The 13,285-nt window shown below is 38.8% G+C and overlaps 1 protein-coding gene across 1 annotated transcript in view; it reads left to right on the top strand.

Moving 5' to 3' along the window:
- Positions 1 to 13,285, top strand: part of PRKAR2B (protein kinase cAMP-dependent type II regulatory subunit beta) — a 101,983-nt gene that overhangs the window by 84,200 nt on the left and 4,498 nt on the right. The window contains exons 5-8 of the mRNA XM_005901434.3: positions 1,596 to 1,702; positions 4,907 to 5,060; positions 9,816 to 9,917; positions 11,504 to 11,578. Of these exons, the coding sequence (XP_005901496.1) occupies positions 1,596 to 1,702; positions 4,907 to 5,060; positions 9,816 to 9,917; positions 11,504 to 11,578 (438 nt within the window). The remainder of the gene's footprint in view (positions 1 to 1,595; positions 1,703 to 4,906; positions 5,061 to 9,815; positions 9,918 to 11,503; positions 11,579 to 13,285) is intronic.

Genomic DNA, 13,285 nt, shown 5'->3' with positions numbered 1-13,285 from the left:
GACCCCTGAGTAAGTGGGGCAGGCCTGTCCATCATTGTCCTGCTGGTTGGGTAGCAAGGAGCCAGCTGTTCACATGGAGGAACCCCTCATCCAAGCAGGTGAAGGTCCTTGTTCCGGGGCACCAGTCTTCACAGTAACTGTTCTAGTTCTGTCTTATTCATTTAGTTTCTCCTAATAACCTGACACTGATCTCTTATCTGGGAAGAGTTGAGATTAACACTTGGTTGCTAATGTTCTGTGTTCAGGATGCAGACATTGCAAGGAGAGTATCAGCTGATCGTGAAGGACTTCAGATCAATCCTTCTGTTTTCAGCAGCGTCTCAGTCCCATTCTGACCAGCCAGGTGTTTCCCAGTCTGGATCTTCTGGTGCTCTGACAGGTGGCCGGCCTCTCCACGCGCAGGCCCCCTGCCCATCTCTGGGCGGCACCCTCTCTCTGCCCTCGTGCAACTTCTCTTTGCTCTAGAAATCTCTCCTCCACTTTTCCTCTTCCTGTTCTCATCTTTGTGGAGTCGTACCTTCATGGTCCCTGTGAAATATTAATGGGGTCTCAAGAAGAAAAGAATCACACGTAGTCTGTGCTTTTGATCCAGAATATTTTGTTTCTTCAACCTGTGTTTTCCACTTGCATCTCTCCCCCCCTCCAATCTATCTTCAGATCCTTAATTTGTTTATAGTAATAATTGGTTTTGGCCTGGGGGGTTGGAGTTGCTGTCTTTTTATATTCATAGAGAGTGACTTAAACCCTTCCTACATCTTCTGAATTTTCTCTTACTATCACCACACTATTTCTCCATACCCATTTGTTCTAACTAGCCAAAGACCTGTGAATTGTCCCAGGACTTGTTCTGAAGAAAGATTTGTTTGGCCTTCTAGTTTATTCTCACTATCCAGAGTTTATTCTTGATCCTTGTCAAGCACACTTTAGAAGAACCAAGTTTCAAGATAGTTGTTGACTGATAGGTTTGATGTCTCTGGCTTCAGTTTTAATACATCTGTCCTAGGGAGGTACATGGTTGCTTCTTGAAGAGAACCTTAGTGATAAAGGACATGGATGGAATGTTTGCTACAATCATTTTTGGTTTTACTTTTGTTTTTTGTTTTTTTTGGTTCTGTATTGTTTTTGGTGCTAAAACAAGGATTGGCGTCAGGGTTTAAATTGGCTAAATATTTATAAATTACAGTGATGATTAAAATAGGAAAGGTTTTTTAAAGTTTAGATATCTTTAAAAGGCATTTGCAATAGTTCTTTATAAACCTGATAAATTTAGTTGCTAAGGTTATATTTCACAAGGTATATGATGATTTGATGGTTAGTTTCCTTTTGTATTAAAGTGGTGAGAGTTTCAAAGATTCTGAAATAGACCAATTATAATTACTTTTATTCAGGTACTGAATATGAGAGTAAATATATAATCATCTGGTTTGCATGTGATGAAGAGGGGACTGTTCTGTATTTTTTTTACAAGACTCAATGGCAGTCATGATATTTCCATTTCTTTGAGCTTGTTCACAAAAATATAGAGCTAATTGTGGTTCTTTAAGAAAACATGTTCTAGATAAACAAAGATTATGTCTTTTATTTTTGAAAAATAGGAGCAGATGTCTCAAGTATTAGATGCCATGTTTGAAAAATTGGTTAAAGAAGGGGAACATGTAATTGATCAAGGTGATGATGGCGACAACTTTTATGTAATTGATAGGTAAGTTTTATGTAACTTTGTTCCTGAAACATAATGAACCTTTTGTGAAAATCTTAATGTGTTATAATGACTGATGGATTAACATACAATAATTGCTATTATTGTGAACAATGATGCCGTGAGCATAAAAGTGCAAAAAAAAATAATAATTGCTATTGCCTGTCTACCCTTATTCCTATGTAACTGGGCCTATAAACCTGCTTTAAACTCGTGTAAAGAAACTGTGCTAGATCAAGGAAAGAGGTATAATGTATGGATGACTTGACTTTTGGTGAATCAATAAATCTCAGTCATTTACTGGGAGCCTCCTCATTTGTTAAGTTTACTTGAGGGCCAGTTACGCCTGTCACAGAATTGGGTACTCTTGTTAACATGAAACCAGCAGTGTGATACAGCATCTGGGATATGGTATCCATATAACTCAATCTGCTATTATGTTTTCTAAAAAGTTTCCTTTATTATTGCTTAATGAAGTGAAGCATGCTCATGGTTTAAAAAATTCAAATTCAGAAGGACCTAAGGTGAAAGGGTAGTCTCTCTTCCTACCGCTCTAGCGTCATCTCATCAACAGAGTGAGTAGTTTGAGCCCTTCCAGAAGTTGTTTATGCTTTTTCTATTTGTCTGTTAAAAACTCTACAGAGAAATTATTTAAGTGAGAAGGTTTGTATTTATATTGAAAATACAATTTCAGAAAACTGAAGTTGTGTTTGACTTCATCAAAGAACAGTGTGTTTTAAGCAAAACTTGGATAACAACCCTAAAATGTTAAAGGAGAGCAGCCTGAGCTGAGCCTTCGTTTCTCCACTTCTGTTAAGCAGTGAGGAAGTGTTTATGAGCTGTTTGGAATCCTTAGCCTCTCCCGTTTGTGTAGAACATGGATCATCTCCCAGTCTGACTTGCTGGGTTACACTGGCTTCCCTGGGCCCAGCTGTGTTCTATTCAGAGGCCTCACAGGAAGCCCCCTCACCTGTCTGTGTCGGCTGTGGGACGCGCCTTTCATGCATCAGGACCACATGCTCTGTGACTCCTTCAGCCCCTCATCCCTTAGACCTTGGTGACCTGTAGGGGCTGCATTAGCCAGGGCTGGAGGGGGACTCTGTGATTTTAGAATGGTCTCATGTGTAAATTAAAGTCACGATTCTGGTACCATTAGCAGCTTTCATCAGCGAAACACCTCAGAAATTCACTGTTTAATTGTATTGAATAGTAGGAGTATATGAGAACTCCAGATACCGTACAGGAATCACTTTGGTATGGTTGGTATTTTGACTATAAAACCTCCTTACGTTAGTGCACAGTGCCTTCCCTTAGTTCCTCATCACCCTTTTGAAGGATGAAAATTCTCAGGCACACAAAAGTGATGCAGTCTGGAAGGTCACGCAGATGAGTGCGGGCCGACCCAGCACCCAGGTCTCTTGGCCGCCGTGTGTGGTCTTTCTGTGACTCTGCACTGCCCGGGGCCTCATGTTCTCAGGGGAGAAATCAGTAGGAAAAGCAGCACGTAGTGTTTTAGCTGATTTTTTAGACTGATGTGATTTTAACAGGACTGGTAGCTCACTGCACTTCTCATCAGCACATTTGTTGTATATTTTATCCTACTCAAATTAGAAAAATGTAGAAAACGGTTTTAGTGCAAATGTATAAATAGAGAAATTAATCTGTACTTGAAAAATAACTGTCCATGAGACAAATTCTAGAAAGAATCCCTGAAACAGCCATTCTAGTCATGAATTATATTAAAAACCGGTTATTCTTATTCATGAATATCTTTTGTCCAATACCTCGTGTGTTTGCTTTTGTTGCATATTTACCATCTGTAATCCTTTCCTAATCTTAAAAGCACTCCCTGTTTTGTCTTTGCTAGACTTTAGCCAATAGAATAAAGCCAAAGAATTTTCTCCTGTCTGACCTCACAGGTGTTTCAGCAAACCATGAAGCCATGTTCCCTGAACAGATACAGTACATGAAAAGACAGTCTTCCACAGAGAGAATGAAGTTAATAGAAATAAAGCATCAGGAGTGCAGTGACATGCAAACAGCGTTTTATTTGCTAGAAAAAGGAACCCAATTAAAAGATAAGCGCAAAAAATCTAGAAGACCAGGATCGGATATTTAGTCTGAATTTCTACCACCTTCAGATGGGCGGTCGGTCTAACATACAGGGCCAGATGATATAAAGTGCCAGAGAATAAATTTTGCAGGCTTTGCAGGCCATAAGGTCTGTGTTGGAACTACCCACGTCTGCTCATGTGGCACAGGTCAGCTACAGAGAGTGCAGAAACAGCCAGCGTGTTTGTCTTTCCGGTGAAGCTTGATTTACAGCAGCAGGCAACCAGTCTTGGGCCCCAGCTTGCCAGCGCCCCCTTTAGATCATAAAGGACCCTGTAGGTACTGTACAGTAATGGCTGACCAGATTGTTAGAGCTATATTCTTTTTTAAGATTATTTTCTTCTGATCTCAAAAGTAATGCATGTTCGTTTTGGAAACAAACTTTTCAGTTAACACGTGAATGTCACTAGCCTCCATGATTCTTAAACTCAGAGCTCATTGAGGTCAGCAGATTCACATGCATTCCTTCAGATGGTTTTCTTTGCCTGTTCTCTTTGGTTGCAGTCAGTTATATTTTCATCCCTTATTTTTTATCTTAAGTGTGTGTTGTTTACTCTCATTGCCCCCAGCAGGCCCATGTACAGACTTCACCCTAGTCCCATTGATGGTCTCTTCTTCCTGCTTGTCCGGAACAGGCCGTGTCTTTGTCATGTATTGATGCCCTTTTATTACTGTTTGTCATCAGAGAGGAAAGGAAAGGAAGAGCCCGTCCCCAGCTGTCACCCTTGGGGATGTGCCCTCAGTCTCAGGGACGGCCCCTGTCACTTCCTGCACCTTCGGAAGGCTTCCAGTGCATCTATCCAGCTCCCGCTGCTCCCAGGTGTAAAGACCTCTGCAAGGATGGAGAAGCTGGGAGCAGTGGCTTTTTTGGAGAAAACTGAATGGCTGGACCAGGGCAGAAGGGAACTTCCCACTGTTCATCCTTCTAGACATTTAAAATTTTAATCAAGTGAATGTGTTATGATGTCTGAGCAAGAAGACCAAGCAATAAGTAATTCTTAAAAAATGAATGAGATTTTATTGCCAAAGGCTCATGTTTTGTTGTGATGAGACTTGACTTGAATTACTTTTACATCTTTTTCATGCATCCACCAGAGGAACATTTGATATTTATGTGAAATGCGATGGTGTTGGACGGTGTGTTGGCAACTATGATAATCGTGGGAGTTTTGGCGAACTGGCCTTAATGTACAACACACCCAGAGCAGCTACAATCACTGCTACCTCTCCTGGTGCTCTGTGGGGTTTGGTGAGTGAAGTATTTATTTGACCTGAATGTCATTTGTGAAAAATCATTATGCTAGCAGCCAGGTAGCTGCAGTATTTTAGTTTTAATAGGTAGATGGTTTGGGGATCACCATCGGTCATCAGAGAATTTATTAAGCAACTAATAGGTGCTCCTAAATGCTCCTCTTTTACACATTCTTAAAAACCAGCCAGTCACACAAATAAACAGAGGCTTCAATGCTGTTTTTTTCTGGTAGGTTTCTGTGGTAGGTATAATATCTCTGGTTCCAAGCACGGTCCCCTGCCTTGTAGCATCTCTATCAACTGGGAACTTGCTGGAAATGCCCGTTGAGGCTCCACTCACTGATTCAGGCCTGCTGACTCAGAAACTGGCTATGGGACTCCACAATCTGTATTGGAGCAAGTCCATCACATGGGTCTCATGCCTGCTTGAGATAACCACTGAAAACGGAGACTCTTTGTGTAGTATAAATTGATTGGTAACAACCCTGCATTGACAAGCAACTGTGTAGAGAAAAAACACTCAATGTCTGTGTTTCTCACGTCATGTCAGATGCATGTCAGAATTACTTAGAGGTGTTAAAAAAGAAATTCTCTTACCTAGGCTCCATTACACACAAACTTATTCAACTCTCAGGGTTGGAACTCTCAGACCTGGGCTTTTAAAGTAAATTTCTTGAGGGAGGCTCAGAAGGGAGGGAATATATGTATAGTTATAGGTGATTCACATTGTTGTACAACAGAAACTAAGACAACATTGTAAAGCAATTATACTCCAATTTTTAAACAATCCATCCAAAAAGAAAAATTTCCTAATGATGCCTTTTCTAAAAGGCTTAAAGTTTGGTTTAAAGATTTGAGTGAGGGACATTCTTTTCATCAAAGATCTTAGGAGACAAAGTAGCAGATCCGAGTAAAGCTGGTTCTGGACTCTGGTTAAGCTGGTGCTTAGGGATCACCTGGAAATTTAGTTAAAAAGCAGAATCTGACTCATAGGGTCTGGCATGAGGCCTGTGATTCTGCATTTCTCACACGCTCCCAGGAGGCACCAGGGGCTGCTGGTGCCCAGAACACACTTTAAGTAGCCTTGATTTAAGGGAATGTGGATACTACTTGTGTTTTCTTTTGAAATTGTTGATAACATCCCACCCTATGGTTCTGACATGAGTTTATTTGGTTACTTCTCTCAAATCCTTTTGTGGAAGGAGGCAAGGTTGAAGTAACAGGAAGGTTGTTAAAACCTCCTTTTCAAGATCTGTAGTCTCACGGAAGTTACGCATGGTTCAGTCACCACTGAGCCTTTGACTCCGAGGTGAATTGAGCCAATAAAAATATCTCTTGATCAGAGAAACAAGACTTGTGCATTTCTTCTTCTGAGACCCAGGCAGCTACTGTTTACTTCTTAAAAATGTCATGAGTCACTTTTTAAGTGGTGCAAGCAAAATTGGAATTGTTTCAGGTGGAAGGGAGCTTGTCCTCTGAAGTGTCTTAAGGATAATCAGAGATTTGAATACCCAAAGCCGGCAAAATAAACACTCAAAACCAGTAGACTTGGCCCTTAGGAAGTGTTTACGCACTGTCACAAGGGTGGGTTGTGATCTGTTTCCTTAAAGGAGGTACCATTTAAAATTTAATCATCCTGGTGGGCTTGCCAGGCAGGGTCAGATTGTCACATGATCAGGAAGGCTCCTCATGCACATCCTTGGAACAAGGTCACATACTTAGTGGGTTGGCCCTTCGAGTACTGATAGTTCTCAGCCCTGGAAGGAACCTTAAACTAGGGACAGAGGTCCAGCCATTTCCAGGTATATGTGATATTTATGTTCTCAGGAAGGGTGAAGGATTCTTCAGTTTTTTTTTTTTTTTTTTTACTAATCTGTACCTGTTTGAAGATCTCTTGGAGGAGGGCATGGCACCCCACTCCAGTATTCTTGCCTGGAGAATCCCCATGGACAGATGAGCCTGGTAGGCTACAGTCCATGGGGTTGCAAAGAGTCGGACACGACTAAGCAACTAAGCACACACCCGTTTTAAGCTCTGTAGAGGTGAGCAGTTTGTGATGATCACCTTAGGGTATGTGTATAAGTGAAGTTGGTGTTTTTTTTAAAATTATAGTCATTAACATAATTAATACTTCAAATCTGCTTTCTTAGCAGCTGGCCTAACTAGCCCCTTTTCAGACAAAGTCAAATAGAAAAGGAATTTTGCTTTTGAGACCAACAGGTTGGAGCTCTGCCATGTAAGTGCAGGTGCTAAGATAAGCAAATCTCAAGAGAAAAGTCCTTTGTAGAATAGTCCAACTTTGTAAATAAGTCTAGGTCACGGTTAGCCTTGGGGGATTAACTGATCTACATGACCATGCTGGTGATTCAGAGAGGTGACGATTGAAATGACTGGGGTGAAAACATTTGAAATGGGACTTTCTGGATTTTATTGATATGTCACAGTGAGTGTGAAGAGGTGGGCCACCAGTAGAAGATTTTTCTTGAGACACATAGCTTGTTGCGGTGGTTAATTTCTAAATTGCTAACCCATTTCTTGTCTTCTCTGTTTTGTAATAAACCTTGTTCATAAAATGGTGTTGCAGCTGCTTCCCAGACCTGTTTATGTATCAGAGTCACTTGGGGAGCTTTCATGAAATGCAGATTATTATAGAGCGCTGTTTGCAGAGATTTTGAGTCATTAAAATCTGGGATCTTAGAAACCTTTTTGAAAAAAACACAAGCCTGCAGAGCCAGGCTTGGAAATTATTTCAGTAATTTTATTTGTTATCTTGAAAAATTTTTTTCTTTTTTAAAAAATGATTGAGTGCAAGTCCAAATCACAGCCCTTATAAAATTGTAGTAAACTAAATTAGAAGACAGGATGTTTAATTTCCTAGATACTTACATCCACACTGGCATTTTTCTCTATCCTATCAGTTCATTTGGTGGCTCAGAGGTTAAAGCGTCTGCCTGGAGTGTGGGAGACCCGGGTTCAATCCCTGGGTCGGGAAGATCCCCTGGAGAAGGAAATGGCAACCCACTCCAGTACTCTTGCCTGGAGAATCCCATGGACAGAGGAGCCTGGTAGGCTACAGTCCATGGGGTCGCAAAGAGTCGGACACGACTGAGCGACTTCACTTTCACTTTCAATATGTTGTCATAGTAATTATTAATTAAAGAACATATCCCTGTTAATTTTATTTTGTATTAAAAGTATAGTTGTTGATCAGTGTATGCCAAACTAACATAATTCTGAGAGCTCTTAACTAAGAACTAATATAATGTTTTGTAGGAATTTTTAAAATGTAAAATTTGTAGGAAGACCATTTTTTGAGCCATTACCTATAAAGTTTTCCCTCGTTCCTCAATTCAGTGTTGGATCCTTGAGATTAAGTAGTATAAACAGGAACATTTGAGGAAAATGAACATGATAAACACTGGAATCAAAGTCTACTCAAGAAAGTTGTAGTTTCTCTGTGCACAGTTTTAAAAAAGAAAACTGACATGTGGATGTGACAAAAAATCCTAGAGTCAATAATTTTTCAAGCTCTCTTTACATTGTAATTGCATGATTTAAAAACATTTTCTAATACTACTGGTTTCCATGTATTTTTTTTTAACTGCAGCCCACAGGAAACACAAGGAAATGTCACAACCAGTGCGTGTGTGTGTGTGAAACAGATACATAACAACACTTTACTAAAAGGGATGCACACCCAGATTTTCTGTTTTGTTTTTTAAATAAAAGGCTGGTCATGGGTGAAGGGGTTCAAAAGGTACAAACTTCCAGTTAAAAATACAGCCTAGGGACGTAACGTACAGTATGGTGTCTGCAGTTAATAATACTGTATTGTATAGTTGAAAGTTGCTATAAGAGTACATCTTTAAAGTTCTCCTCACAAGAAAAAGAATTCTGTAACTATTTATGGTAACAGATATTAAGTACTTATTGTAATGATCATTTCACAATGGATACAAATACTGAATCATTATGTCCTACGCCTGAAACTAGTATGATGCTGTATGCCAGTTATATCTCAAAAAAAAAAGAAAAAAAGCTCACCACGTCCCACTGAACTTTAACACTCCAGGGCTGTTATCTATAACAAAAGAACTCAGTGCTAGTTTGAACTCATAAAAACTGAGTAGAATGTTGGTCGCCAGGGGCTGGGGGGCGTAATTATAAAATGAATATGTTCTGAAGACCCAGTGTACCTGATGATTATAGGTAACAATACTGTCAATATATTTGAAAGCTGCCAAGAGAATAAATCTTAAATGTCACCACACACCAAAAAAAATGACAATTATTTGTGGTAGTAAGTAACTCTACTGTGGTAATAATTTTACAATATATATCAAATCAACATGTTGTATACCTTAAACAATATTACAAGTCAATTGTATCTCAAAAAGCTGGGGAGAAAAAGAAAACAGAAGCTGGTATTTTTTTAATGGTGCAACAGCACCACCTCGTGGGTTTAGCCCACTAGTTACATGTTGGTCAGATCTCTGTTCTGAATTAAAAGTAAACTGTTGCTTTCCTTCAAAAGCATGAAAATAACATTTTATATGGTTCTATATTAATGCTTAAGGAAATAAAAATATGAAATGAGTTGTATTAGAAGTATAATAATATTAATCTTTTATTTTGAAAATCTTCAATTATTGTTTGTTTCTTACAGGGAATAAAATGAAACTATCTCTTCAAACTTTCTTTCCTCATAAAGTCTACCTTTTAATTGTCTTCATATTTGATATTCTGCCTTTAGGACAGGGTAACCTTCAGGAGGATAATTGTAAAAAATAATGCCAAAAAGAGAAAAATGTATGAAAGCTTTATTGAGTCACTGCCATTCCTTAAATCTTTGGAAGTAAGTATATGTTTGTGCTTTTATTTTATTTTGCTTTAAAAGCTTCTGTTTTGTTAGGAATGCTTAGCTCTGCAGAAGGTTTCTTTGAATAATAATCTATCTATATTTTCACTTGAAAAGATTACATTGTTTTAATAGCTTAGTATTTCTTTTACTGCCTGTAACTGTATCTATTTTGTTGTTTACACATAATAGACTCTTGGGAGCAGCTACAGCAGATTTGTATGAGATCTCTTTCTAAAAGCAGACTTAAACTAATCACATAAATGTAGGCAGTAGCCTTTACAGGAAGAGGTTATCTAAATACAGAATGTCCTCACTGCCCTCTCCTTCCTTATTCCTTTCCTCTTAAAATTGGCATCCCAAGGTCTCTCTTTCTTTTTGCAGGCTGCACTTATTCCCATGCTGTACTTGTCAAATCCCCTGGCTTTAAATGTCTATTATGTTGATGCCTCTTAAAACTGACATCACTGTGCAAGGCCCCACCCAAGCCAGGCTTATTTAACATTGCATATTTAACATTTCCTCTAGGATATCTAAAAGATATCTCAAACCGACAAGTCCCAAACATCCTTCCTTCTCTTCCCCACCTGAGTGACAGTAATACCATCCTTCCAGCCTCTCGGCCAGAATCCTTGGGGTTGACAGACCTACCTGCTGACATGTCCCTATGTTGGCTTGTCAGTATTCACCTGGTAGAAATTCAGGCCTCGTTTCAGAATGCATATTGGGCAGCTCATCTTCTCCAGCAGCAGATCTGTTTAAGTAAAAATAGGTCAGAGTTGGAAATTCAAATGCCTTCAGAGTTAGGCAAGTAACAAAGAAGAAAACCAAGCCAGGATGGGACTTTGGTAAACTGGAGAGCATGTGCTCCATCTTAAGAAACAGCTGCTGGTGCACCAGAGTTTATTTATGCCACATGAAAATATGGGCTGAGTGTTGCTGACAGTTCTGATTTTTCAAGAGAAGCTGGAAATTCAAGTTTTTATGAAAAATTTGTTTAAAATGCTGGCACGTAATTCATATAATGGGGCTTCTCTGATAGCTCAGCGAGTAAAGAATCTGCCTACAAATGCAGGAGACACAGGAGACATGGGTTCAATCCCTGGGTTGGGAAGATCCCCCTGGAGTAGGAAATGGCAACCTACTCCAGTATTCTTGCCTGGTAAAATCCATGGACAGAAGAGCCTTGTGTCCATGGAGTCACAAAGAGTTGGACACCACTGAGCGATTGTGCTTTTTATATTAATTAGGTTTATTAATATGAACACACACATTGCTCAGTTTATTTGGCCTGTAGGCTACCATTTTTAAACCCATGAAATAGTTAAGATTACCTGATTAGTTTGTTTCATACAGTTCTTCATCCATCTCCACAGGGATTGGTTCTAGGACCTTGGTGGATACCAAAGTCTGCAGATGCTCAAGTCCCTTACAGCAGACCCTCCATGGCCCTGGGTTCCACATTTGTGGATATGGAGGGGCAACTGTATATTTACTGGAAAAAATCTGTAGATAAGTAGACTGTGCACAGTTTAAACCCATATCATTGAGGGGTCAACTGTATTATCCTTTTTCCTTTATAGGTTTCTGAACGCCTGAAAGTGGTAGACGTGATAGGCACCAAAGTATACAACGATGGAGAACAAATCATTGCTCAGGTATAATACTTTTTATGGAGCTCAGTTTGAGGTTATTTTCCAAAAGATTCTTATATATTCTAAGTCTTAATAAAATTTTCATTGTCCATAATTAGTATGTAGTGGTGGATTAATATAATTATTTCCTGCCAAATGTATTTAAAATGGCTTAATTTATAGCCATCAAGCTATCTGAATGTTTTTATTTTTTTTAATTAAATCTTAAGGAAATATATATTAAATCATCCAATAGATTTAGGCATAATTTTATATTTGTACCAGACGTGAAGGTCACATGTATATAGAGAATTAAGATGTCATTTATAACAGGGGAAAAAAACTGGTAATCGTTCCATAACATTTATTAATAAGGACCCAGAAGGTGCATTGGAAGGTGTAAAGTTCTGCACAATCAGTTCACTGGTGAAACCGTGAAATTAACCAAGAAGGGGACATGTTGCACCATGTACTTCACTGGCTGCCAGGCACTGAGGGGGCCGGCATGCTCTTGAACCCATAATGCTTTTCTCAAATCCCATTTAGAACCTGAAGCAATACACATATTGGTTAGAACAGACCTACCCAGAAGTAGGATTTATAGAGACGGTTAGAGTTTACAGATAAAAGCATATCGATGATACTGCTAATTTCCTAGTTACAAACAGGTTTTTTAGGAACTTCCCTGGTAGTTCAGTGGTTAAGACTTCACCTTCCAAAGCTAGGGGTGCGGGTTCAATCCCTGGTTGGGGAGCTAAGATCCCACATGCCTCATGGCCAAAAACCCAAGACATAAAAAAAAACAAAAAAACCAAAAAACCACAGAAGCAGTTTATAACAAATTGAATTTGTTTATTCAATAAAGACTTTAAAAAAAACAGGTTTTTAACAAATTGGGTAATTTTCCTATTAATATTATACTATATTGTAATATTTATCTAAAATATTGTCTCTTTTCATACATGTGAAACAAGATTCAAGGTCTGGGAGGCCGAGAAAAGAATCAGTTTAGAAGGCAAATAAACAAGTACATCGGTCAGTCTTCCCCCTCTGCCACCCCCAGTCTGTCAAATTAGAGAACAAGGCTGAGATTCCATGATACAGATTGAAAAGCTGCAAAGCACAGAGCACTTTTGAAATGACTTTTCCCAATTATTTTGGGAATTATAGATTCACAGCATGCTGCAAAAAAAAAAAACAAAAAACACGAAGTCCCATGTGCTCTTGACCCAATCTCTCCCAGTGCATTTTGTATCACTAGTACAACATCAAAACTAGCAAACTGACATTGACCCAACCGACCAACAGAACTTAACTCATTAGTTTTACATGCAATTTGAGCATGTTTTAAAAATGAAATTACATGGCAGTTGATAGACCTTTTATGATTTAAGACACTTGAATATTTCACATGAAGGTCTTAGAGAAAGCCTGATAAAAGGTAAGGGAAAAGACATATGTATACTGAGACTTTATTAAAGGTATCTTTAGATAGTTGTCTTTTAAGCGTTTATAAACATACATGTCTGCACTATAGTATAATGGAGACTCTGCATTCCTTATGATATATTACAATCTGATACTGTATTTCTTGAATTGTAGTAAAGAGTTTTGAAACACCTGAGTTTCTCCAGAATCACTTTGAGAGGCTTAGGGAAGTCAATGTCATCTTTTGTATTACATTACTTAATTCATAAGGCATCATTGGAAATCAAGGAAATTTGTTCAAAA

The sequence above is a fragment of the Bos mutus genome, chromosome 4 (assembly GCF_027580195.1).
Source record: "Bos mutus isolate GX-2022 chromosome 4, NWIPB_WYAK_1.1, whole genome shotgun sequence".
In the NCBI taxonomy this organism is placed as follows: Eukaryota; Metazoa; Chordata; class Mammalia; order Artiodactyla; family Bovidae; genus Bos; species Bos mutus.
The sequence above is the reverse complement of the archived record's forward strand: the minus strand, read 5'-3'. Positions and strand labels throughout refer to the sequence as shown.